Source organism: Gopherus flavomarginatus, chromosome 5 (genome assembly GCF_025201925.1).
Source record: "Gopherus flavomarginatus isolate rGopFla2 chromosome 5, rGopFla2.mat.asm, whole genome shotgun sequence".
NCBI lineage: Eukaryota > Metazoa > Chordata > Testudines > Testudinidae > Gopherus > Gopherus flavomarginatus.
In genome coordinates, this window is record NC_066621.1 from 149,765,955 (window position 1) to 149,791,619 (window position 25,665).

The 25,665-nt window shown below is 46.9% G+C and overlaps 1 protein-coding gene across 1 annotated transcript; it reads left to right on the forward strand.

The window, feature by feature from the left end:
* The first annotated feature begins 200 nt into the window (after positions 1-200).
* On the forward strand, positions 201-25,340 carry CCDC198 (coiled-coil domain containing 198). The gene is made up of 6 exons (XM_050952733.1): positions 201-426; positions 4,233-4,315; positions 11,403-11,489; positions 13,206-13,304; positions 14,778-14,961; positions 25,093-25,340. The coding sequence occupies exons 1-6, from the start codon at positions 201-203 to the stop codon at positions 25,338-25,340; spliced, it is 927 nt and encodes a 308-aa protein (XP_050808690.1).
* The last annotated feature ends 325 nt before the right edge of the window (positions 25,341-25,665 follow it).

Genomic DNA, 25,665 nt, shown 5'->3' on the forward strand with positions numbered 1-25,665 from the left:
ACTGGCTTCCCAGACACCCAATCAGCTCTGTGTGTGGGTATGGTCAGGCAGACCATGAAAGTTGCCCTGGAGGGAACCTGGGAGTTTTACAAACAGGCGTTGCCTTCAAAGGGAGCCCAAGACACAGATCAGTGCTATGGTCAAGTCCAGGAACTATTGCACACAGTCTTCTTGTTCTCTGAATGTTGTAACTCGGTAAAATGGGCCTGAGCTACTCCAGGGCTCATCATAAGGTGACAAAAGTGGCACCAGCGCAAACCAGAGAGGAGGTGCCTACTTCCCCTTGCACGGCTGCTGTGTGTGGATTTCACAGCACCCTGGAAGAGAGATGTTTATGCTCATTTGCAGCCATGGAGGAGCGAAATCAAGTGTTTCAAAGGCAGCTTCCACCCTTAAGAGAAACTCTGTATGGCAGATGCTCCACAGGTAATCTGGCCATGGATAAGCGACTGCCCTGTCTAGGGTGCTTGGACTGGCTAATTATTTGGTCTTTGTGTTCTCTGTTGCCAAATAGATATATGGCTCAGCAGAAAATCACTGCATTTTAACTAAGATAAATGGTAGAAAGCTGAAGGTTTACCAAATGCAGTTGTGTGCGTGTGTGTGTGTGTGTGTGTGTGGTTCTAGGCATGTGTCTGTTTCTGACACTTCCTGTATATTATAGCACTGGAGGGGAAAATCATTTTTTTTCAGCTTGTTTTAGAAAACTATCTCAATTGTTTATTTAAATCTCAAACAGCCCAGATCATACAATCCTTGATTGTGAGAGTCATCCGTACACATGTTTCAGAGTAGCAGCCGTCTTAGTCTGTATCCGCAAAAAAACCAGGAGTACTTGTGGCACCTTAGAGACTAACAAATTTATCTGAGCATAAGCTTTTGTGGGCTACAGCCCACTTCATCAGCTGCATCATGCATTTCAGGAGCAGAACGGGTCTAGGAATGAATACAGATTGGCTCTGGATATGCAGCATGACATTTGGAGCGTTTTATGACAGCAACAGCACTTAAATAACTACTCCGTTCAGCAAAGAGCTAACCACTGGGTATTTAGCAAGTTCATTTGCAAAAGTCCTCTCTGGCAGGGCCATATTCCATTACCACATGCTGTTTTTGACAATAAGAGCATATCACATGTGAATGATGAATTAGCTGGTGCCACTGTCTAAACAAACCAATGTCTGTTACACAAAATGTTTTATTCCGTTCACGAGGATTCATTTCAGCATGTGTTAAGTTACACATTCTAAGAGCACGTGAGGTATCTTCGTTATTGAAGAGCGAGCGAGAAAACAAACAGTAGAATTTCTTAAATTTAGGCTGGGGCTTAGTATTACAGTCATGCACCAGGGTCCCATCTCAGATCAGGGCCCTGTTATGCTAGGCATTGTACAGACCCTTGAGTCAACCACTGCTCTAAACTGCCTTACAATCTAAATAGACTTTGATTGTAAATTCTTTGGGGGCAGGGACCCTATTTCTGTCCTGAGCTTGTACAGGACCTAGCATAGTGGGGTCCTGATTCATGACTGGCGCTCCTAGGTGCTACCTAGGCGACAGGGAATGGATCACCTGATGATTGCCTGTTCTGTTCATTCCCTCTGAAGCACTTGGCACTGGCCACTGTTGGGAGACAGGATACTGGGCTAGCTGGACCATTGGTCTGACCCAGTATGGCTGTTTTTATGTACCTCAAGCCAAATAAATGATTAATAAAGGTGGGAGTGGAATGAGAGTCATACAAAGGCAACATGACTTACCCAAGTTCAAGCAGCAGGTCAGCTCAATATCAGATCTGGAAGAGAACTCAGGTCCTCCTGAGTCCCATGCCGCTAACCCATCCACTGCATCTAAGTCCTAAGCTTATGTAGCATCTAATATTTTAATGAGTCACTATCTTTGTATTTCTACTTCACAATCAGAAATTGTTTAGGCACGAGCTAGCCCCATGGATTTAAGAACAGTGGCTTCTAAACAGTTGTCATAACTGTCCTACTCAGATCTGAACCTTAGAGTTCAGAACATGAGAAGCTAGCATGAAACCTCCAAACTTAATTACCAGCTTGGATCTGATATCCCTGCCACCAGCCAGAATTCCAGTGTCTGGCTCACTCTGGTCTCCCCAAAACCTTCCCTGGGGAACCCCCAAGACTCAGATGCCCTGAGTCTCACCACAAAGGGAAATAACCCACTTCCCTTCTCCCTCTTCCCCTCCAGGTGTTCCCTCCCTGGGTTCCTGGAGAGATATACAGATTCAAGCTCCGTGAATCTAAACAAAGGGATTCCACCCTCCCTACTTCAAGTCCTTGAAACACAAGTACCGAGAGATCAAATCTCTCTTCCCCCTCACCCAGAGGGTATGCAAAGTCAGGCTTAGTAAATCTAACACAAAGAGATTTTCCCCCTCCCTTCGTTTCTTAGCCTTAACCAGTGAAAAACACTTAAACAGGTCTTAAAAAGAAAGCTTTATATAAAAAGAAAGAAAAAGACATAAAATGGTCTGTGTATCAAGGTGACAATATACAGGGTCAATTGCTTAAAAGAAAAAATGAATAAACAGCCTTATCCAAAAAGAATACAATTTAACACATTCCAGCAACTACACACATGTAAATACAAAAAAACAATATAAACCTATTGTCTTACTATCCTTGTACTTACAACTTGGAAACAGAAGATTAGAAAGCCTGGAGATAGAAAGATCACTTTCAGAGCCGAGAGGGTCACCAAACCAAGACAAAGAACAAAGAACTCATACCCAAAACTTCCATCCACCCAGATTTGAAAAAGTCTTGTTTCCTGATTGGTCCTCTGGTCAGGTGTTTGGTTCCCTGTGCTAACCCTTTACAGGTAAAAGAACATTAACCCTTAGCTATCTGTTTATGACACGCCTCCCAAATTGCAGACAGTGGGGAACCTCACTGGCGGCGATTTCCTCCTAGAACTTTAAAATAAACAGATTAATACAGCACATGCACCTTTACATATACCACTAAGTATATAACTAACAGACTTTTACATTTTAAGAACACTTTTTAACTACTAGATTCTGGGAAACTTCCACGAGAGAGTGCATCAGCTACTTTGTTAGAAGCTCCTGAAGTGTGCTGAATTTCAAAATCAAAATCTTGGAGAGCTAAACTCCAACGAAGAAGTTTCTTGTTGTTCCCCTTGGCAGTATGAAGCCACTTTAGCGCAGCATGGTCAGTTTGTAGCTGGAACACTATCTTTGTATTTCTACTTCACAATCAGAAATTGTTTAGGCACGAGCTAGCCCCATGGATTTAAGAACAGTGGCTTCTAAACAGTAGAGTTTCACAATCTGAGTTATATGCTGCTTTTTTCCCTATATGCTTAACGGCTGCTAAATATTTTCACTTGAAGTCAGAGATTTGGGACTTTTCCCACTAAAACGTGAAAAGTATTTAAAGCAGCAAATGTCTCTAGTTCCTTATTTGTTAAATAGTTGATAAAATTTAATTCTGTGTTCAATAATTAAACATTGTATGTGTGTCCAGTAGAGCCACGTGAGTCTTTTAATCAGATGAACTCATCCTCTCTATCAGACACGGAATATCGGCGAGCAGATCAATTTTCTCTTACGTATTTGTTCTTCATAATCATCAATAAGCGTCCTTGAGATTTTTCCTCTGTAGATTAAACACAGACCCTTTTCAGAGGGCATTTTCTTTTCACTGGTGAGGGCTGATTTAGTTCCAGCTGAAGTCAATGGAAGATTCCCTATACCTTTACTGGGAATGGGATAAAGCCTTCACTTGGCGACTGGCCAAGTGAATCAGATGGCTTTGTTTCTAGTCCCTGACTGACTGTAGAAGCCAAGCGCAGATACTTGAACACGTCCATTTGAACTTCTGTTTTCCCCAATACTGGTGTGTGCGATTTTCCATATTTATCCATGCCAGTAATAGCTGATAGCAGGAATGCCTGTGGAAAACAAAGGACGTGAGCATGGATAAAGGGAATTCATTGACAGTTTTGAGCAAGTATTCAGGGAAGATTTTTTGCTGATAATCACTCAGCTCTGGTGTCCAGTGGAGGCATTTTTTTCCCCATGTGCTGTTGTATTTTGGGAGCATGGGCTACGGTAGGTCATGTTACACTATAACTAGAAGGTCATAAAGCTTTTGCATAATAAAGCCTAATAGTTAATGATCAGTTTGAGATTGTATTAAAACTGTTATTGGCTTCTTCTCCTTCTCTGTTCCTTTAAGTGCCCAGACCCATTTCTTTTGACATCATGATGGAAAAGGGAGAAACAAGTATTATCAAACAGCATCCACCTCGAAGACTCCAAGTAAGATGAATTTAAAAGGCTACCTAAGGATTTACTTGGATTTAATGGGAACATCCCATTTTATTTGTAATCATGCCTGGGTATGTCTTGTTTTTTTCTATATTCAGATATAGTAAAGCCACCAGAATGAACTATATTGGTAAGAAATTATAGCTCTACTGGTCATTATTTCTAACTCAGAATTATTTAAATGATGGTATTTTGTGAAGAGAGTAGGTTGGATTTACACTAGTGTCACTCCATTTACATCAGTGGCCTTAATCCTGAATCACACCATGTAAAAGGGAAGTAATCAAAGGGAATGCCAAACAGCCTGATTATATAAAAATATGCTTCCTTTGTGGGTCTGTTTGTCTACCTGTCCTTCTGCAAGGCTGTGCCCTGCGGTCCCCTATTGGACGGGCCGTCAGAGCTACTAGCATGTGAGAGATCAGGTCTCCTCCTAGTAGAAGAGCCAGAGTGAATAGAAGCCCAATGCGAGCCACTATGTGCCTTTTTTTAAAAGGCCTCCAGCATTGTAGTGTCTGGGCACCGCCCGGCCATTAATGGACTTTAGCCTCATTCACCTAGTGAGGCAGCCCTGTTTGACAGTTGTGGAACTGCGCCACCAAAGACTGGGCAGCTTGCCTAAGGCCAGGCAGGAAATCTGTGCCAGAGCTGGGCATTGTAACCCGCTCTCCCCAGATCCACACTAGTGCCTTAGCCACAGGTCAAGCCTTCCTGCCTTCCACACGTTGCCTAACTAAGAGATTTGTGCAAATGCTAGAACTGCTTTTAATGGCGAAAAGGTCTTTCCGATGAGGGTAAGGAAGGTTCAGCACTGCTGTTAAATTCAGTTTTATACCAGGCCAAGTGCAGCTTCCAATGTAGACAGCTAAGAAGCGCGGTTAAATTCTGCATTTCTGCCATTGAATAGCCGAGCACTGACTCCGTGTGTTACTAGCTTGATTAAATCTTTATATCAGACTGGAAAATATTTTGCCTTTTGAAGAGCACATTGGTTTTGGTAGTTGATGGTAAACGGTGAGATACTCAAGACACTTGTTTTTATTACGTGGGCCTCAATCTCAAACCACCGTGGAGCTTTACTCAGGTGAGTCATCACATTACAGCGATATTATCAAGTCAATGGGACAGCATGTGTAAGTTGAGGTATTCATAGATTTGAAGGCCAGAAGGGACCATTAGAGTATCTGGTCTGATCTCCTGTGTATCACAGGCCTGTACATCTCACCTAGCTACCCCAGCATTGAGCCCATCATTTGGGTTTGACTAAAGCATGTCTTCCAGAAAGGCAGCTAGAAACAGGCCATTCAATTAGCATTTACCTAGAAATATTCTACCTGCAGCACTGCTCATCCGGCTCTTTAGAGATCCACTGACCTTGTATCTCCAGGAGAGAGCAGAGATTATGAGCCAACTATGAGACAACATCACCTTTGTGAGCTGGCTAGGGGGAATCCCCAGCTGGCAGAGAACTGGGGTAACTGCTCCACATCACCCCCTCCCTTAGATAGAGTGGAGTAGGTGGATGTAGCTGCCATGTCTCCATGTTCTGGTAATCCCTAGGTACCAGAATGATCTCTTGGGTTCATAGGCAATGGAGTGCAATTTAGAGCAGCTCTGAGGTGGCTCTAAGTTGCACCAGGCAACTGGCCCCTGCCACCTCCAAGTTGAGGGAGTAGGCCCCACTCAAGTCCTGCACTGAGCATACACCAGCTTCTGTATGCAGACGCCACCCCGTACCCTATGGGCAACATCACTGCCAAAGGCTGGCATGTTTGTAACCTTAAAGTGACAACAGTCATGCTCTGGAGCCGGGCTACCCACAAACAGATAGCTCTGTGGATGGCCCAAGAGCATTTGATTCATTCAGTCTTTAAGTGCCTAATAATTTTTCCTCCTTAGCTTCCCCTCCTTCTTGTCCCGTGAAAGACAGACTTTGAACAGAATCAGCCTTAGGGAAAATGGTGCCCTGGGTGAATTTGTATTTTGTCACCCCTGACCCCTGCTGCCTCCCTGGGCTCCCCACCCATTCCCTCAGGCCCCAACTGTCTCCCCTGGCCCCTCGCCTATTCCCCCCATTGCTCCTAGGCCCCACTGCCTTCCCCCCCATTGCCCCGAGCGCCCTTCTGTGGCCTCACACCCCAGGCCTGCCCTGCTTCTTACCTCTTGACCACAGCATCCGCCGACCACAGCACGTTGGGTGGTCACCCACGCATAAGGCCAGCTCTGACTTAAAGAAGTCTAATATCTTCCTAACAAAATCCTCTCTTCACTTGAGCAGTTTCTAGCGGGCCATGCTTCAATGAGTATCTAGCGGCAGCTGTGTTTGCCTGTAATATCCCTGCCCTGCCAATATCTCAGATGATTACTTTCAGTCCTCTACCTAGAGCCATGACTGTGAGCCGGTGGGAAAAGAGGGAAAGTGGAGACAGAAAAGGGAAAATATTCAGTCTGAGTGCAAGATCCAGACTCTTATTAAACAGCCATCTGATGGTAACAGAGTTTTACAGAGTTGATCAATTAGGAGCATAGGCACTGCCAGACTGGATAAGACCTCCGGCCCATCTTGTCCAGTGCCCTGGATCTGAGAGTGGTCAGCACCAGGTGCTTCAGTGGAAGGTGCAAGAACTCCACAGAAGGCAGATGTGGCACAGCCTGCCCCCATTAGATCAGAATGATACTTAATGTAAGGGGCAGGTTATGCTCAAGGGCGTCGGAGCCTTCCCAAAAATGGGGGGGTGCGGGAGTGGGAGCCTATCCTTCCTCTTCCCCCAAGGCCCTGCCCTCCCCCAGAGGTCCCTTCTCTTACCCCAAAGGCTCTGCTGCTGGCCAAGCTGGGGTGGGGTGGCACCGAAAGCAGCCCCCTGGGTCCCCGCCCCTCTGGACCTGCTGCCCAGGGCAGGTGGAGGGAGTGAGACTCCCCAGAGCTGCCAGCTTTGCTCTTACCATGGCCAGGATGTGGCTCCGCAATGCCCCCCCACCCCCGGCAGGAGCCAGGTCAGGGACAGAGCCGCACAGGCAGCTGTAGGGATCTGGTGTGGAGTCACGGACCCTCCACCAGCCCTGGGCTGGGTGGGGAGCCGGGGGGCAGGGGGGAATGGTGGAGGGTCCACGTGGCTCCCACAGCTTCCCAGGCTCCCTGGCCAGGCTCCTTCACCTGCCTGCTGGCCTGGCTGGGGAGTGGGTCCTGAGGGGGAAGAGAGAGGAAGGGAATGGGGGGGCCTGCCCTGGAAAATAGTGGATGGGTCAGGCCCATCCACCTTCAGAATTGGGATGGCCCTGGCCCCTTGGCCCCCAGACCACTGATTATGCTACCTCTGCCTGCTGCAGGGTTTTTAACACCTTCCTCAGAAGTAGCAGCCATATTGGGAGCACGGGTCTGATGCAGTAAGTTTAAAAACGATAGGACCGTTGATTAGCATATGACTATTGTCAATAGTATTTATTACTTACAGAGTTTATTATTCCTCCCCTCCACCCCCATGCTTGTTCTAATGCCACTAGACACTGTCATCAAAATAGAACAGCAGTGTCCTTTCCTGAGCGAACATTTTCAGTAATTCATAACAAAATGGAGAAATAAGATTCTTCCTTTTCAAGAGGTATTAGAGGAGTCCAGCTATGGTCTGGGTCCTGAGGAACAATCTGTGAAATATACAAAGGTGCAAGAAGAGATCGGATTTCCTTCCACTCAGCAAAAGTGAACTTTAAAGCCAGAACCTTCTCCTTCCTCTTGGCCATAGTAGGATCTGCTAATAGATTAGTGAGTTTATCTGCCTGCCGCTAGCAACATTATATTCACTGTTTTGGTGGCACTGGTGAAAGATTTACAGCCTGGACTATAATTGGTAGTTAGACAAGGTGGGTGAGGTAATATCTTATATTGGACCAACTTCTGTTGGTGAGAGAGACCAGCCTTGGAGCTACACAGAGCTCAGCTTCAGGTCTGACCTGAAGAAAAGCTCTGTGTGTGTGGCTCAAAGGCGTGTCTCTCTCTCACCAACGGAAGTTGGTCCAATAAGAGATATTAGCGCACGTCCAGACTAACCCGCGGCATCGGCGGGTTAAAATCGATTGCTCGGGGATCGATATATCGCGTCTAGTCTGGACGCGATGTATCGATCCCCGAGCGCGCTTACATCGATTCCGGAACTCCATCAACCCGAACGGAGTTCCGGAATTGACACGGAAAGCCGCGGACATCGATGCCGCGCCGTCCAGACGGGTGAGTACCTCGATTTTAGAAATTCGACTTCAGCTACGTTATTCCCGTAGCTGAAGTTGCGTATCTAAAATCGATTTTAATACCTAGTCTGGACGTGGCCTTAGAGAGGCAAGAGGTGCAAGGTAATATCCTGGGACCGACATAGCTGCAACTACAATGCATACTGTAATTTGAGGTATTCGTTGCTGCCATCTAGTGGCATCTCTTAAATTAGTACAACTTCAGATTAGTTTTTCATGAACTAAAGAAAATAGCGTAAATGGAGACACGAGGGGTAGGGAAGAAAAAACAAAACAAAAGACAGGAAACTTTTTTATTAGGACAAGTTTGTGAGAGGCGGGATTGCCCTCTGGTTAAGGCACTGGTTTGAGATTTAGGAGAGCTGGGCTCGACTCCTGTCTCTTTGTGATCATTGGTAAGTCAGCGTAGGCCCTGATCCGCCAAGATACCTAACGCACAGCTTGGGCTTAGGCCCCAGTTCAGAAATGCACTTAAGCACATGCTTCAGTTCATCCCCATGTTGGCTAATATTTAAGCACGTGCATAATTACTGTCCTGAATACACACGGTGGCCTTAATCTCTCTGGCCCAGAGCCTTAAAGGTTCCCATTGACACACGTCAGGAGCAGCATAAGAGTCACAGAAAGGGACCTCTGCCATATACCACAGGAGGCTCAGAGGTTTATAGCGGCACTGCCACTGGTTTTAGGCTGAACTACCACGTGTAGGAAAAATATTACTGAAAGCAGAAATGACTGTTACAATCACATCTACAGGGCGGATCTGAAGCCCATTGAAAACAAGGGAGATTTTCCCATTGACTGCTGTGGGCTTGGAATTGGGTCCTGAGTGTCTTTGTTAGGTTGGACGGAGCCAAAAAACCCCTCCAACTGACTAGAAAGGCAGTGAAACAGCATCATGGACTCAACTCTGAATTTTCGGTTTGCTTTAAGTGATAACTTTTTTATGATAAAGTTACTGTCTTTCTTTCTTTGAAAATCAAGAAGTCCTTGCACTGATTCATTATATCTGGCTAAAGGATGGTCACAATCTGGGGCGTGTCCATACACATGGAAGTTAAGGTCTAGCATTAAGCATGAGTCCATTCTTCTTCCCATTCAAGTCATTGACAAGATGCCTACTGGCTTTTATGGGAGCAGGATTGGGACCCCAATACCACAAACAGGTACCAGAGGTTCCTGAGCAATAAAGACCTCTGTAGTTTTGCCCATTTTAAGCCGGTCTCTTAAGTCCTTAAAAAGAAACTCCAGACTCAGCTGCCTGTAAAGAGATCTGCAGTTTTTAACCTTGATGGCAGATGCCATTTCAAACACAACTGTATGGCATTTAGCTTTAATAAAAGATCTGAGACTACAGTTGCTTGGAAACTTTCCATCAATAGACATTTTGATGGGAAAAAGACGTCCTGGAGAAATGTTCTGGTCTGCGCTATTACGAAATAAAACGTGTGCTTTCATGTGAATAAAATGATCCTGACGAAGGGCCTGATATTCCCTCCCTCCGTCCCCTTGAAGAATGCCTTACACCATGAGAAGTCCCACGGAATAAGGTGCTACTGGACAGAACATTAGAAGCGACAGATATGGTAATTCCCCACCATATCACTGGGAGATCTTCCTGTAATAAATTTGTGAGCCAGGGATTGTCTAATTCCATGGGGGAGGGTTGCCACAACCCATCTGGAGCTAAGCATGTGTTGGGGGTAATTAGGCAAATTCATTCAGTGTGTGATACCTCCAGAGAGCTATCAGCACCTGGGTAAACTGGTTCAAGCTGGATTCTCCAGAGACCAACAGACCAAGAAAGAATTTTGGGATAAATAGCCTGAGTTGAAACGAACTCATGGCCATTTTTCAATGGACAGGAATTTCTGTCCAGCAGGAGCCCCAATCCTTCCTAGGAGGGATTGGAAGGACCTGGGCCTCCTGTGGCACCATGAGGCTGATGGGTGACCCCAGGTAAGATGTTAGCATTCGTACAGGAACTCTATTTTTAATGTTTTCTCTGTAGTGTTTACCCCTTAAGAATAAATGTGCTTGCCAAGAAACTCCTAGCTGCAGGCAACTATGCTGTTCATCACCTCTGAAGAAAAAGAAAAGCAAAACACAGAGTGTCTCAGCATCTGGCTTGCGGGGGATATCGCAGTGTAGGCTGGGAACCATGCAGCCTGGTTAAACCCTGCTCAGGAGGAAGAGAGGGGTGGGTCTCTGCCCAAGAGGTTACAGCTGGGAGCCTAGAGTGGAACATGGAGGGGAATATTGCTGGAGGAGCCCTGAACTGTGACAGCATGGCCTAGCAGACAGGGCCATAGACATAGAAGAGTAGGCTTCTATTCTTGGCTCTGCCACTGAACTGCTGCATCACCTTGGGCAAGTCACTTCACCTATCTATGCCTCAGTTTTCCTTGACACCCTACATCTGTTTCAACTGCAAGCGCTCTGAGGCAGGGACTGTCTCTTGTTATGTGTACGTGCAACATCTAGCATACTAAGGCACCAATTTCAGCTGGTGTCTCTAGGTGCTACAGTGACACAAACACATGGTAATAAAGACAATCAATCTGAAAAGAAGCACACATCTTTAAAGTTTAGATTGCATTAAATGCTAACTCCGGTGTTTCTCCTCAGTTCAGTCAACTCATACTATGGCCCTCCATGAGTAAATGCCAACAGATGCTGAGATCTTGGAGTATTTATTAAGGATACTGCTCTTTCGTGCCTATGTTGCCAGAATTAGAGCTGTGGAAAAATGTCGAGACCTGTTATTGTCTGGCTTTTATGTTTTATGACCGCATGGCATGAGGAACGCTGACTGTTAGAAATATTGGACTTGCAGAAGCTGGAACCCGCTGACCTTCCACAAGTAATCGCTTCTGAAAGGCTCCTCAGGCAGCAGGAAGGGGCAGCAGCCCGAAAAGCAAAGGTGGGTGTGCCCGCAATACAGGTAAAACTGGCACGCTGGTAAATTCAAGTAGCCCACAGCTTTGCAGACATGTGCTTTGATCATTTACATGGCTTGATCTAAAGCCCACTGAAGTCAGTTGACTTCAATGGGCTTTAGAGTAAGTTCATAGTCAGCCACTTCCCACCAGGGGTGCTGTGCCCATCTCTCTCCATAGTCACTTATGAGAGGACTCATTTTAAGGCCAAATCATCTTTTCTATTACACTCACATGACACCATCAAAGCCAACGTGGTTGCACCCATGCAAGTGAGAACAGACCATGTGGTTGTTTATCGCAGGCGTTCTCAGCTTCGGCCAGCTGAGAGCTGCACTGGTGAGCAGACTGGTCACAACAGTGTGTATATGGGAGAGGAGGGGAAAAAGTTTGACCGGCTCTTTTGGGAAGTTGCCTGGGGCCGGAGTGTTCCATTTAGGGCTGGATCCTGGTTAAATCGAAGTCAAAAGTAAACTTCCTTTGGACTCGAGGCGGGAGTAGTTTTAGGCCTCTTACAGGTGCAAAATAAGAGATTATGGCTTCCCTCATCTTTAATTTTGAGCAGCCTGGCAGATGGGATCGAGGGTGACCAGAAAGAAAATATGAAAAATGGGGACAGAGGGTGGGGGTAATAGGAGCCTATATAAGGAAAAAGACTCCAAAATTGGGACTGTCCCTATAAAATCGGGACGTCTGGTCATCCTAGATCTAGCTAAAGCAACTGCAGTCTAGCATCAGTAAGTCAAGGGGTCAAAACAACATTCACTAATATTGATTCCCTCTGTTTTTGAATATTCTATGTGAGACACTTACGGCTCAGATCCTCAGAGATAGCTAGGTGCCTCTTTCCCATTGAGTTCATCAGGAGTTACACACCAAAAATATTTAGCTGGTCTGGGTGTTAGGGCCTGATTTTCAGAGGTGCTGCCAGCAATTGGCTTCCGGCAGCAGGCAAACCACATTCTCTGTATGCGGCAATTGTCCTCACGGTGCGTTGGTGACATTGCACTGGATTTTACAGCTGTTCGTATTCCTTTGGTTTTAACTGCTGAACGTGCTTTTTGCTCATTGACTTTGATGAGTGCAGCTGATACTCAGCATCTTTGAAAAAAATCAGCTGTCTCCAGGTGAGCATCCAAAAACATGCCTCATAGGAGGTCCCACTCTCCGCTTGTGACTTAATATACTCTGTAAAACTTCAGAGCTATAGCACAAACTAGAGTGGTATTTATCTATCAGAGCAAGAGGAGAATAGTAAGAATGCAGTATTGTCACCCCCAGCCGCTCAAAAATGATGAGCCAGTCCCCTCTCCCCCCCAAAACCCCATGAGATTTAAAAAAAATCTCATTATTTAAAAGTCAGCTAAGTGGGAACTCTTCTAGTTTTTCATCAGCTGTTGGCCAATTTGGGAATCACATTTTAAAACTTCTCTGCAACCAGGAGGGCCAGAAACTGGGTTGGTTGGTTTTTTTATATTTGAGCTGAGATTTTTAAGCAATAACCTGATCCCAAGAGTTGGAGCTTTAAAAAAAACACCAAATATTGAGAGACTTGCAATAAAATTGAGAGAATTGGCAACAGACCTCTGTATCTGGCAAGTGGCCTCTTCACGCAATGAAGGGAATGGGGTTGAATTTTAAAGCCGTGAGAGGGTAAGTTTGTTTCAAGCATTCCTTTTTTTTTTTAAATACTGTGCAAGGAGCTGGAGAAGCGAGTGCAAACTGCAAAATATACGTCTGGAAGACGACAGCACTTACACAAGCTGCAGATGTTAGAAATGAACCGCAAGCGAGAAGAGGTAAAGCTGCTATCTTGTTGGATTTTGAAGGTGTTTGAAAGAGGGAACTGAAATGATAAAATCCATGGGTTCAGCGAGGCTGAAGTCAGCCAGTAGGTCTGGTGGTCCAGCTGCTGTTGCATCTGGATTCCGATCAGGAAGGGAGATGCTCAGACTCATTTCTCTACCTGGCTAGGTTCTATATCACCAGCCTTTGTCTTCATTGTCTCTCTTGTGGTTTCCCCTTTGTCCTCATCTTTGTATTTGAATTTCCTCACTCTTCTGTGGTTGGCATTGTGCCACCCAGTATCAATTGGGAAAGTGAAATGAATGATTTCCTGATGACATCCACTCAATGTACTGAAACACAGAGACAATGGGAGCTGGCACCTTGCCTTAGAAACCATCCATCGTGCCTGAAGTGCAGTTCTCTGGGCCACGTTCGCCTCTGTTATTGACTCTAGTGGGATTGAATTGATGTAACTAATTATTTGACCTCCAGTATGTGTGTCTGCGGATGCTGTAGAGGACAAAAGCCTTGTATTCATCTCAGACCTTAAACTGTGTCTCTCTGCCAGTAGGGAGCATGCTGGCTTAAGGGTATTGTGTCCCCCACTAGCTGTCCCCTTAATGTTAAGGGCCCACTGTGGTAGCAGCTGCTAGAGTTAGTCCTATGGCTCAAGTGATAGTGGTGTATGAAGTGGTGGAGATCTCACGTTCAGGCCTGCCTGGTGGATGTTGTTTTATGTGCCCTTTTCCTCCCTCTCCTCATGGCAGCGTCAGGCCTTATGAGAGACAGCGTTTCCCAGTGGATGGAGCGCTGGACAGAGTGAGGAGACCTGGGTTTTATTCCTAGCTCTGCTGAATGACCTTGGGCACATGATTTCAGTTTCCCATCTGTAAAATGGGGATAATGAGACTCTGCAAAGCATTTCAAGACCTTCAGAAGAAAGGTGCTAGACAAGAGCTTGGTAGTCTGTATTTTTCTTACATGACCTGTTGGGAAGGAGGCCAAGAATATCAATACTAGGCTGGGGAGAAGCACAGATTTTAGTATTTTTATTCAGATGGTCACTGGACTGAGATAACAGTTGAATCTAATATCTGTTATTTCCTGGAAAAACTGAACAATTATTCCTGATTTGAAATATTTGCCCTCGCCCGACCACTGTCTGCGGATGACCTGAGTATGACGGGTTTGCCCCCTGGATGCCACCTGGAACTGGGGTATCACTGAGCCCAAGCTGGTGGGTCAGTGAGCTCAGCGATACCCCAGTTCCAGGTGGTACCCCGAGGAGAACCCATCGCACTGAGAACTCAGGCATATTAGCTATCTGAGAGGGCCCAGTTCTGAAAACTTGTATTTCAGCTTGTAAAGTTATTCAAGTGCCTATTTGTTTGCAGAATTAGATCGTTTGCCTAAAGCTATGCTGAGTTTAGATGTTAAACCCTTGGAAAACGAGTTACCTACTTACTCCTCTGTTGCCCATACAGATGAATCATTTACAAAGCCAGGAGGAACTGAAGAAAAGTCTCCACAGGGAGGAAAAAATCAACAAACAAAAAACGAGGGAGCTCAAGGCTGAGAAAGTCCTCGAAACTCTTCAGAGAAACAATTACTCTGAAGGTGAAGACCTTGTGCCCATTGAGCATGATCAAACTTTTAATGGAGACCAGGGTACGTAGCGTCATTTTCCCATGAGATGAAAACTTACTTGGTGCTTGGAAATTTCTCACTTTAAGCAAGCCAGTGACTGGTGGCCCTAAACCAGGGGTGGGCAAACTTTTCGGCCTGAGGGCCACATCAGGGTATGGAAATTGTATGGTGGGCCATGAATGCTCACAAAATTGGGGGTAGGGGTGTGGGAGGGAGTGAGGGCTCTGGGGTGGGGCCAGAAATGAGGAGTTCAGGGTGCAGCAGGGGCCTCCAGGTTGGGGTATGTGTGGGGGGGTGAGGGCCCTGGGGTGGGGCTAGGGGTGAGTGGTTTGGAGTGAAGGAAGGGGCTCCAGACTGGGACCGAGGGGTTCGGAGGGCGGGAAGGGGATCAGGGCTGTGGCAGGGGATTGGGGCGCAGGGTGCGCTCAGGGCTGCAGGCTCCAGGTGACGCTTACCACAAGCAGTTCCCAGAAGCATGTCCCCCCTCCAGCTCCGATGGGCAGCCAGGCGGCTCTGTGCATGGCCCTGTTCACGGGCGCCACCCCTGTGGCTCCCATTGACTGGGAACCATGGCCAATGGGAGCTGCAGGGGCAGCGCCTGCGGACGGGGCAACGCACAGAACCACTTGGCCACGCCTCTGCATACTTCATAGAAGCCAGATGGGGGTCATGCCAGCTGGTTCCTGGGAGCTGCACAGAGCAGGGCAAGCCCCTGACCCCACTTCCTGTCTGGAGTGCCGGAGTGGGGCAAACCCCTGACCCCACTCTCTGGCAGGAGCTGAGGGCCAGATTAAATGGTCTGATGGGCCAGATGTGGCCTGTGGGCCGTAGTTTGCTCACCCCTGCCCTAAACCCCTGCAGCTGTTCAGTCTCCTGGAATGCATCCTACATGTTGTAAAGATGTAGTTCAGAATGGCCTCCAGGAAGCAGAATTAAATATGGCAGCATTGCAACAAGTCAGGAAGCCTTATAGGGAGGAATCTCTGTACCTTCTTAGTTAATGGCTTCTGAGTATGTTAGAGCAACCACAACTCTGGGCCATGTTTAGGACCTATTTAGTTCTCTGTGCCTGGCCTCCTCTTTCACATACAGAGGGAAAAGCAGCCTAAATGTGACCCCACGATATCGGTCTCCCTTTACAAAAATGTTCCATAGTAAGGATCCAAAATACTCTGGAGAAAATCTTCAACTCCATTGCCTCTTTCTGCCACTCTGGCGATATGAAGGGGCCATACAGTTACCCTAAGTGGGCAGCTGAGATTCTGTTCCCCCATGCCCCAAACCTCTGCCATATTGGTACGCTGTGGGCATTCGTGGGGAATCACTGGAGTCCTGCAGTGTTCCAGTGGTCCTCAGCAATGCCTTTGGGAGCCATAACAAGCTGCTACATCTTAGAGGAGCCTCAGAAATACTCTAGCTTGTGAGCAGGAGGAAGAATACCAGTCAGCAGCACAGCCAAGGGCTCAGAAAGTGCAAAAATGGCATGCAGCCAGTTCTGCCCCATCCTCTTGGGTTCCGGACTGACTCCAGCTTGGCCAGAGCCAGGGACTGGGCCCTACATAGACTATCAGGGTTGGAAGGGACCTCAGGAGGTCATCTAGTCCAACCCCCTGCTCAAAGAAGGACCAATCCCCAATCTCTCTGCACTGACACAGTGGGATTGTTGGCTATTCCTGTAGAGTGCATGACTCGACAGAAATATTTGAGTGTTTATTTTCTGTGAGTTACCAATTACTAATTAAGACATGCCCAGTTAATTTGGCCACCAAATTGAGTTACTACGGCTGTTTCTCCATTGTAACACACAGACATTTATATCAGGAAAAACAAAGCAAAATACCTGCCCACCCTAATAGAAAAGGATTGATTTCCCTGCATGGCACTTGGCCGAGTTCACAGACCAGCACAATGTAAAACTCCGGTATGGTTGCAATAATTAGCATACTGTAGAAGAGGAGACTCAAGGCTGGTTCACTCCCTTGTGGTGGAACTTGGTATAGTGGGCTCTCCTTAGCTCCCCCCCGCCCCCATAGACAGCTACTCCAGCTCTGCAGTCGGCTCTCCAGCCAGGTCACTTATAGCTCCCCCATAGCCCCTGCGGGGTAACCAAAAGTCCAACAAACAATCTCAAACCATCTCTTCGGCCTGCGTTCTGAAACAGTATTTGTTTCACCTCTGGTCCCTGGGGTCTTTGCACCCCCTTCTCCAGTGGCTGGTGAGAAGCCCAGTCCTCCAGCAACTTTTTTGGGTTCAAAAAAAGAACTAAATAAATTCATGGAGGATGTGTTTGCCAGAAGCTAGGAATGAGCAACAGGGGATGGATCACTTGATGATTACCTGTTCTGTTCATTCCCTCTGGGGCATCTGGCATTGGCTACTGTCAGAAGACAGGATACTGGGCTAGATGGACCTTTGGTCTGACCCAGTGTGGCCATTCTTATGTTCTCCCTCTTCCCTGAGTGCCAGCCCAGGGCCCTTTGAGAAATTACATGCAAAAAAGAGACAGACATGGGGCCTGATCCTGTACCTGTTTGGGGCAGGCTTTTCCAGTTCTCTGGACTTTCTCAGTCTCATGCTGACTGGGTGTTTGCTTCAACCTTCCCCCTCCCCCTCTGTGTCACCCCACATCTGCCCCCTTACCCTCCTCTCCCCTGCCCTGTCCCCCTCACCCAGTTCTCTCACTGTCTCCTCTCCCTTCCCTTTTCTCTGCATTTAGCTGATCCCCTCCTAAATATATGCACCTAAAGGAAACAAAATGAGAGAACTGCCCACATGGAACTGACATGACATTTTCTGCCATCACATTGTTCACTCTACTTGTGTGTTCTACCCTTTCCTCCAGCCTCTGGCTGTCTTTGGGGCAGTGGCTGTCTCTTTGTTGTGTTTGTGCAGCACCTAGCACAATGTGGCCCGGGCCCATGCCTAGGGCTCCTAGGCTCTGTCATAATATGAGTACCAAACAGTTGCTCTTTGCTAGTGTAACACTGACAGACCCCGGTCGGAGGCAGGCAGGATTAAACTGGGGACCTCTGGAGCATAGTGCATGAGCTTCTACCACATGAGCTAAAAGCCAATGGGCTATTAGCTAAGGCTGTAGAGTAGACTCATTTTATCTCTCTCTTTAAGTGGTCTCGGTGCCACTAGATGGGACAGAGCACCACACCCAGGACGTGTGTGGGTTACAGTAGGTCTCTGGATCCTCTCGATGGTGCAGTGAAACAATCAGAACACCCAAAGCTTGTCCATCTAACAATACGATTGTGAAGGGTTAGCAGAGAGAATGGCAGCAAGAGAGCTGGCCTCCAGGCAGCTTATGCTCCTTTCCTTCAGACTCTTCTGAAGCCCCCCACGACTAGTTTGGGCTGTGTTCCTGCCTGGGAACTTATCCGTGTTCTCGTTGCCTCCTGCCACCCAGCACATAGCCACTTGTGACATATAGAGACCCCAGCTGGCTGCCTGCTATGCAGATGACCTTTTGGGTGGGGACCATTGACTCCCTGATGGGGATTTTTCCTGTTCTTGCTGTAGAATAGTGACACATGAGCCCACACACAGTCTGATAGCAGGCTCCCCTCATCTAGCGCCCTTTGCTGACAGCCCTTCACCGCCTGCCTCTTTTTGACTCAGCCCTCTGGCCGGGTCACTCCACCCATTCGGGGGTAACAGAAAGGCCAACAAACAATAGTCCTGTGGCCTCAAGCAGAGACTTTGGGTCCAAGTCCCGACTCAACAGTCTTTCCACTCTTGGCCTCAGGGTCTATACACCACCTGTTCCGGTAGCTGGAAGGGGAACCCAGGCCTGCCCTCTCCTCTGGGTTCCAGTCCAGGGACCCTGTGTAGACAGCAGGCAAAGCCACCTGCCTGTGGGTTGGCTTTCGCTCAGCCCCACCTCAGGAATCTCCTTCCCCTCTGCTGCTCAGTCCCCTCAAGGCTGGTCCCAAGGCGTGAACTCTCTCCTGAAGCTCTTCTCTCAGTTGAGCTCCCCCAGCCATTTGTGCAAACCCTCTGACAGGGAGTCCAATCATTAGCCAAGGCTACCCGATCGCCAGCCAGTTAGGATCAGCTGGAATGGTAGCCAATCACTGACCATCGCAGGCAAGGGTGTGTCTGAGTCTCCTTAAGGGGCCAGCCAGACTGTGACATTACCTTGTACATCAACACTGGCCTTCTCTTGCTCCCAGTCTGAGCCTGACACACGGCTCTCTTGGCGAAAGCTTCAATTTGCACAAGAAGTGTTTGGAAAGCTGCCAGCACCCACTGGAATACCAGTGATTGGTTGCCTCTGGCCCACGTACATGGGTAGTTGGCCACTCTTACCAGCTACAACCCCCTTCTCGCTGACTCATCTAACCTCTCCCAGAGTCGTTTCTTCAGCAGCTGCCTTCTTTCCCCTGGCTCCATTGGTGAATGTGGCAGAACCACGTCTTTGGGGCTCTGGATGGCACACAGCAGCATTAACTCTGGTCTTTGTACAAGACCAGCAGGCTGGGCCCATGTGAAGCGAGAATCCAAGATACACACATATTGAGGCGGGGAACAGAAAGCTCACGGCAAGAACGGTATGTGTAACATGTCCTGCTTTTCCGTCCTTAGCCTTGCTGGAGAAGAGAAAGGAGCAAAAGCAGTGATAAGTTAGACTTCTAGGAAAACATTATGGGCATAACAAAACCAACCAACAAACAAACCAACAGGGCTTCCAGAAATTCTGCTTATATTTTCAATGCCATAGTTGTCCAAATTTCAAAAAAGTCTGTCCAGTTTGCACTCACGTCTCCTTAGCAATGTGATGGTGTCTCGGGGCACAATCCTCATTGCTAGACTGGTGCCTCCTCCGGGTCATGCTGGGGATTAGCTCAAGGCCAACACTCACACTGCACTCTGTCTCTGCTCCCACCTATGGCTCCTCTCTCAGCTCCCAGCACCGTAGCATCCTCTTTGCGACTCAGCCCTCCAGCTAGGTCATCATCTCTGTTTCTGCCTTCTTGAGGGGAGGGAAAGGGACGGGGGCAACATGCATATCACTGTCCTATTGCCCAGCCACTTTCCCAGTGGCAAGAGTTGGGGGGTGTGTGGAGAAAACCTGGGCTTGCCCACCCACTATTCCGGGCCCCAACCCAGGGACTTTGTAAATAGCAGCCTCCTGCTGCTCCTCTGTAACGTCTGTCAATGCGGCTCTGTTTCCCTGGGCCATTTCCCCATGGCCCAGCACCTTTTTTGCCCTCACCTCAGGGCACTCAGCAGCTCAGTCCTGGGAGTCAGTCACTGCTGTGTCCAAGATTCTTCTAATTCACTTAGTCCTCCAGGGATTCAGGTCTTAGTCCCTAGGCTCCTACCAGCAACTGATCCTACTTTGCTCTGCAGCTCCCTTTTATCTGAGCCTGCCAGGCCTGGACTGGTTGCTCCCTGCAATTCCCCCCCCCCCCCCCCGATTGGCTGTGTTTCACGCAGCCTTTCTGGATCCCTTGGAGGACTCACCTCCATTGCTTCTTCTGGGACAGGGCATGAGAAACTGCTGCTATGCCTGTGTAGGGTAGGCACACCATCACAGATGGGTATAGCTTTTGGTGTGTAGATGAATGAGGGTCTCTGTGGATGAAATTTATCTGTCTGTAGCATTGGAGTGCCAAGGCCCAGGCTCCCCTTTCATCGTACGTGAGCCCTCAACACAGGCTTCTGCTGGCCACCTGCACAGGGCTGAATTTCACCTTTAGCCTCACGCCCTGGATGAAAGTGAGTGTGAATCTGAGATCAGACTCAGGCCCACTATTTTTAAGGGAAGATGGTGAAGAACCCCAAAGACTCAGGAGTGTTGCTGGACCAGAGAGGAAGGGGAGTCACAGCTGAATGCTGCTGGCAAAAGATATTTTAATTAGAGAGCTGCCTTCAAAAGGCAACTTATTGTCCTAAAGAAACCCTTTAAAGTTCACCCTGTGGTTCCTGGTACACTTTGGTTAAACCTTTAATTACAGGCTCTCTCTACTAGATGCCTAGTTTTTAGTGATTGGTTGGATGGCCACACAAGGCACATTCTACTGAATAGGCATATTCATGGGGAACAGAGATCACTGCATTCACAGGTCATGCCAGGACTACATTGCTCAGGGAGTGCGCTGAAAATAAGCTGCAGTTCGGAGAGCTAGGAGAGTGCAACCTGCCTCCTGATGGAATACCTTGAACTAGGCCCTTGTGACTGAAGGGCTGGAGTCAGCCAAGGACAGTAAAATAAATTCCGGCTAATCCTGAAGTGATGCTGTTCCACAGAGACGCCTTTGAGACTGAGGAGCGTCTGACTCCTTTTGCTGAAGAGTTTGTATGGATGGCTATGCTCAATCCATGTGCGTGATACTCACTATAGCAGTGACTCCGCCATAGCCTACCTGTCAGGATGCATTGTAGTCAGCCATTGATTACACTACACACATGGTACAGCCCTAGCAATTAATACAAATTCACGGTGGAGCGAGCTCCTGTCCCCTCTAATTCATTTGATGAAGAACTCATTCGGAACTGCTTCTCTGAGCCCTTTAACTCTGGTCACATTTTTTTTCACATTACTCAAGGGCCTGATTCAGATCTCACTGTCAATGGCATAAATCTTGAGTCACTTCAATTAAGTTAACGTAGATATACAAGTGTGAGATGTGAATCAGGTGTAACACCGACAGGCTCTGCTCAGCACCGAACAGGAGTGAACCTGGGATCTTGGGAGCTAAATGCATGGAGCCTTTACTGCATGAGCTAAAAGCCCCAGGGCCCTTAGCTAAATCTCTAAGGGCTGGTCTACACTACTGGGGAAAATCGATCTCAGATACGGAACTTCAGCTACGTGAATAACGTAGCTGAAGTCGAAGTATCTAAGATCGAATTACTCACCATCCTCACGGCGCGGGCTCGATGTCCGCGGCTCCCCGTGTCGACTCTGCAACTCCGTTCAGGTTGGTGGAGTTCCGGAATCGATATAAGCGCGTTCAGGGATCGATATATCGCGTCTAGATGAGACTCGATATATTGATCCCCGAGCAATCGATTGCTACCCGCCGATACGGCGGGTAGTGAAGACGTAGCCTAGCAGACTCATTAATCTCTAAGTGGTCTCGGTGCCACTAGAGGGGGCAGAACACCACACCCAGGAGGTGTGTGGGTTACCCGGGCTCTGAGTGTTCTGAATTTGGGCAAGATTCTAATCTCTGCAGTTATAATGCCATTAAAACAAATGGCGCTTTATAGTGATGTAGCTGGAATCAGAATCTGGTTGCTTTGTCTGCACCTTCATCGTTCTTAGCACAATTTCCCTTCCACTTTACACTTTGGGGGTTTCCTTTTCTTGATTTATGAAGAACCAGCATAGTATAGATCATTGCAAAAGCACTATTGTCATAATTACATCAAGTATCTTTTGCTGATGCTGTACAATAATAACTAGCAGCTGCAGGCCCGTGCCGTCTCACAGCTGTAAAGTCAAGGCTGTAAAAAAGCTGACAATGTCCTAGATATTAAAAAATGGACAGTTACCAACTGCATATGCCGGTGACAATTGAATGTGCTGATATTCTGAACCAAAAGAGCTCTCAGCCATGCCTGTAGCTGTTTTTATCACTTCACACTGACTCAACAGACATTCTAGGCTTCAGATTGCTGTTTGGGGTTATTGGGTATGCTAGCTGTGTTGTTGAGTGGACAGTTGTATTGAGCAAGTTGTGCTGGGAGAGTTGTGTTTATTTCTACAGGCGGTGAGTGAGGGCGCTGTGCTGCAGGGAAGGGCTGTGTGTGTTTCGGGTTATTGTGTGGCCTACTTGTGTTGTCGCATGGGTGGTCGTGCTGATTTATGGTTGGGAGGTTGTGCGGAAATTTGTGTTCATTAATGCAGGTGGCAGTTGGGTCCATGGGGGCGCAGCTGGGCCAAATACTCCCCCCTCTGTGCAGGCTCCCTCATACAACCAATGAAATTGTTCCAGGCAAATTAGCTGTAGAGTCAGGGTGGTGATTGGTTGCATTACCTCTGATATTACAATGGTTTAGGATGCCTGACACGGTGTAGGTACATGCCTTGCTGTAGCTGTACACAGTATGGGTGTAATTCATAAAGGCAAAAGGGTTGAAAACTTCAATATTGGATGGTAACGAATGGCAAATCCCAATCATGATTGAACTTGGTAATACTCTGAACAAAACGAGCTTTCGGCCATGCCTACAACTGTGTCCATTGCTTCACACTGACTCAATAGACATTGTAGACTTCAGAGTGAGACACAGAGAGACATTCCAGGGATTTTATTACCTCTTTTACCACTTAGACAGTGCTTTCCATCTGAGACACCTTACAAGAATTGGCAGATGGGCCTGCAGTTAGGACATTCGTCTTGCACTTGGGACATCTGGTGTCACTTCCCTACTCTGTGACAGACTTCCTGTGTGCCCTTGGGTATGCCACTTAGTCTCTGTGCCTCAGTTCCCCATCTGTAAAATGGGGGGGGACACTTCACAACCTCACAAGAGTGTTGTGAGGATAAATACATTAAAGATTGTGAGGTGCTCAGACACTATCATAATGGAGGGGGCATATAAATACCTTAGATAGGCAGACATGATTGCTGGCAGTAGAACCCAGGAGTCCTGACTACCAGCCTTATGCTCCAACTTTTAAACTATGCTGCCCCTTATCACGCCATATATTTAATAATTATGCACCTACAAATCTAGAGCTCAACCCTGCCTGGTATTCAGCACTCTGGCCAGACCCTGCAAAGTACGTAAGAACTTGGGCTTGACTTCATTGCAGCCAGTCATGTGCTTGAAGTTAAGCATGTACTTAACTATTTTGCTGGCTTGGGGCCAGCGTGCGCCACAGCTTTTGGGACCAATTCACACCACTTATAAAAAAGGGTTCTGGGAATGAACAAATGTTGTACATAAAAGTATAAAATCTCCCCCTTTATGACTAAACAATATTTGGTTTAAAATTTGGAAACAGCAGAATAAATAGAGGTGAGTGAAATTTTTTGGTCAAAACTTTTCAGCGAAAAAGGCAGATTTGGCGACATTGAAACATTTTGTGGAATTCATGTCGATTTGCTGAATTGTTCATTTAAAATATTCTGAAAACATCAGATGATTTCATTTGGTCATTTTCAACTTTTAGATTTTTCGGGTCAAAATGACTTTTCATTTCAAATTTTCCTTTAATTTTATTTTTTTAAAATAAAAAAAACTGTTTAAAATTGTTGAAATCAAAATGAAATGTTTTGATTTTGTTGAAACAAAAGATTTCATGTGTCTGGAATCAAAAAAATTAAATGTTTTAATTCACCAACATTTTTTTTTAAATTTTGTTTTCCGTTTGATCTGAAACATTTTGTTAAAATTTGTCAAAATTGCCAATGAACCAAGAAATCCATTATTCAACTAGCTCTAACAATAAACATGGCATTCTAATACTGGAGTTATTCCAGAATGTAGCTGTTGCATCTTGCGCTCTTTACGCCAGTGGTTCTCAAACTAGGGCTGCTGCTTGTTCAGGGAAAGCCGCTGGCTGGCCAGGCTGGTTTGTTTACCTGCCGCGTCCGCAGGTTCAGCCGATCGTGGCTCCCACTGTCTGCAGTTCGCTGCTTCAGCGCAATGGGGGCTGCGGGAAGCAGTGCGGGCTGAGGGATTGACCGAACCTGCAGACACGGCAGGTAAACAAACCTGCCTGGCCCACTAGGGACTTTCCCTGAACTAGCGGTGGCCCTAGTTTGAGAACACTGCTTTATACAACAACAATATGAAGAAAGCGCAATGGGCACGTTTGGAGTCAAATAATCATTGTTACTAAATATTTATGAACATTCAGAATCTACATACAGATGGCTACATTAGCTGGTTTCTGATGGCTTCTTGAACATAAACATAGTGAGCACCATTAGAAGGCTCAGAAACTATTTAATGGGACATTATCCTTTTCCTATATGCTACAGCATCTAACACTTATAGTCTGAGAATTTGTCTTACATAAGGAGAGAAAAGAAAAATAATAGTTTGCTTAGCACAAATTTTGGAATTGGGCCCTGGGTTCCTGTGATACGATTCCACCAACCCACAGCAAGTCCTTGATAAATCATCTGCAATTGGGTGTGCAACCCAGAATAATTAAGAAGAGGGCTTTCTTGTTTTTAGGAAATACATGGGATGGAGAATTCTTGGAGCGACACGAGATGGCTGAATCCTATCCCAGCCAGAACAGTAAAGTGGAAATGTGGTTTGTAAAGCACCAGGAGCCACGAGATCTATTTTGGGACAGCTCTAGCACTGACTCGGATGACTGGAGAAGAGATGAGAGAAAGCTGGGTCGCAGACCTGCACTAGTGAGAACCAAGACGGAGAGAATCCCTCTGTTTGATGAGTTCTTTGATAAGGAATTCTAGCTGCAAATGACCTGGGTGGGACTGGAGTCAGGCACTGAAAAAGCTTAGTTCTCGGATTATGCTTTAAACCCACTGGATGGATAGACAGACGCTTTTAAGAATTACTTCTCTTCTGAAGTAAATAGAGTTTGTGCAAGTATGAAGAAATACAAAGGAACACTGCAGACACCCATTTATCTTTGCAGGTCTCGAAGGGCCACTATTATGAAGGTGCATCTGCTTTGTGGAAAAATATACTGAGAAATTCAGGGGTATATACAACAATATACTGGAATGGAAATTATTTATCATGCAGCTGTTTTAATGCAGCTAAGATGGGGACACA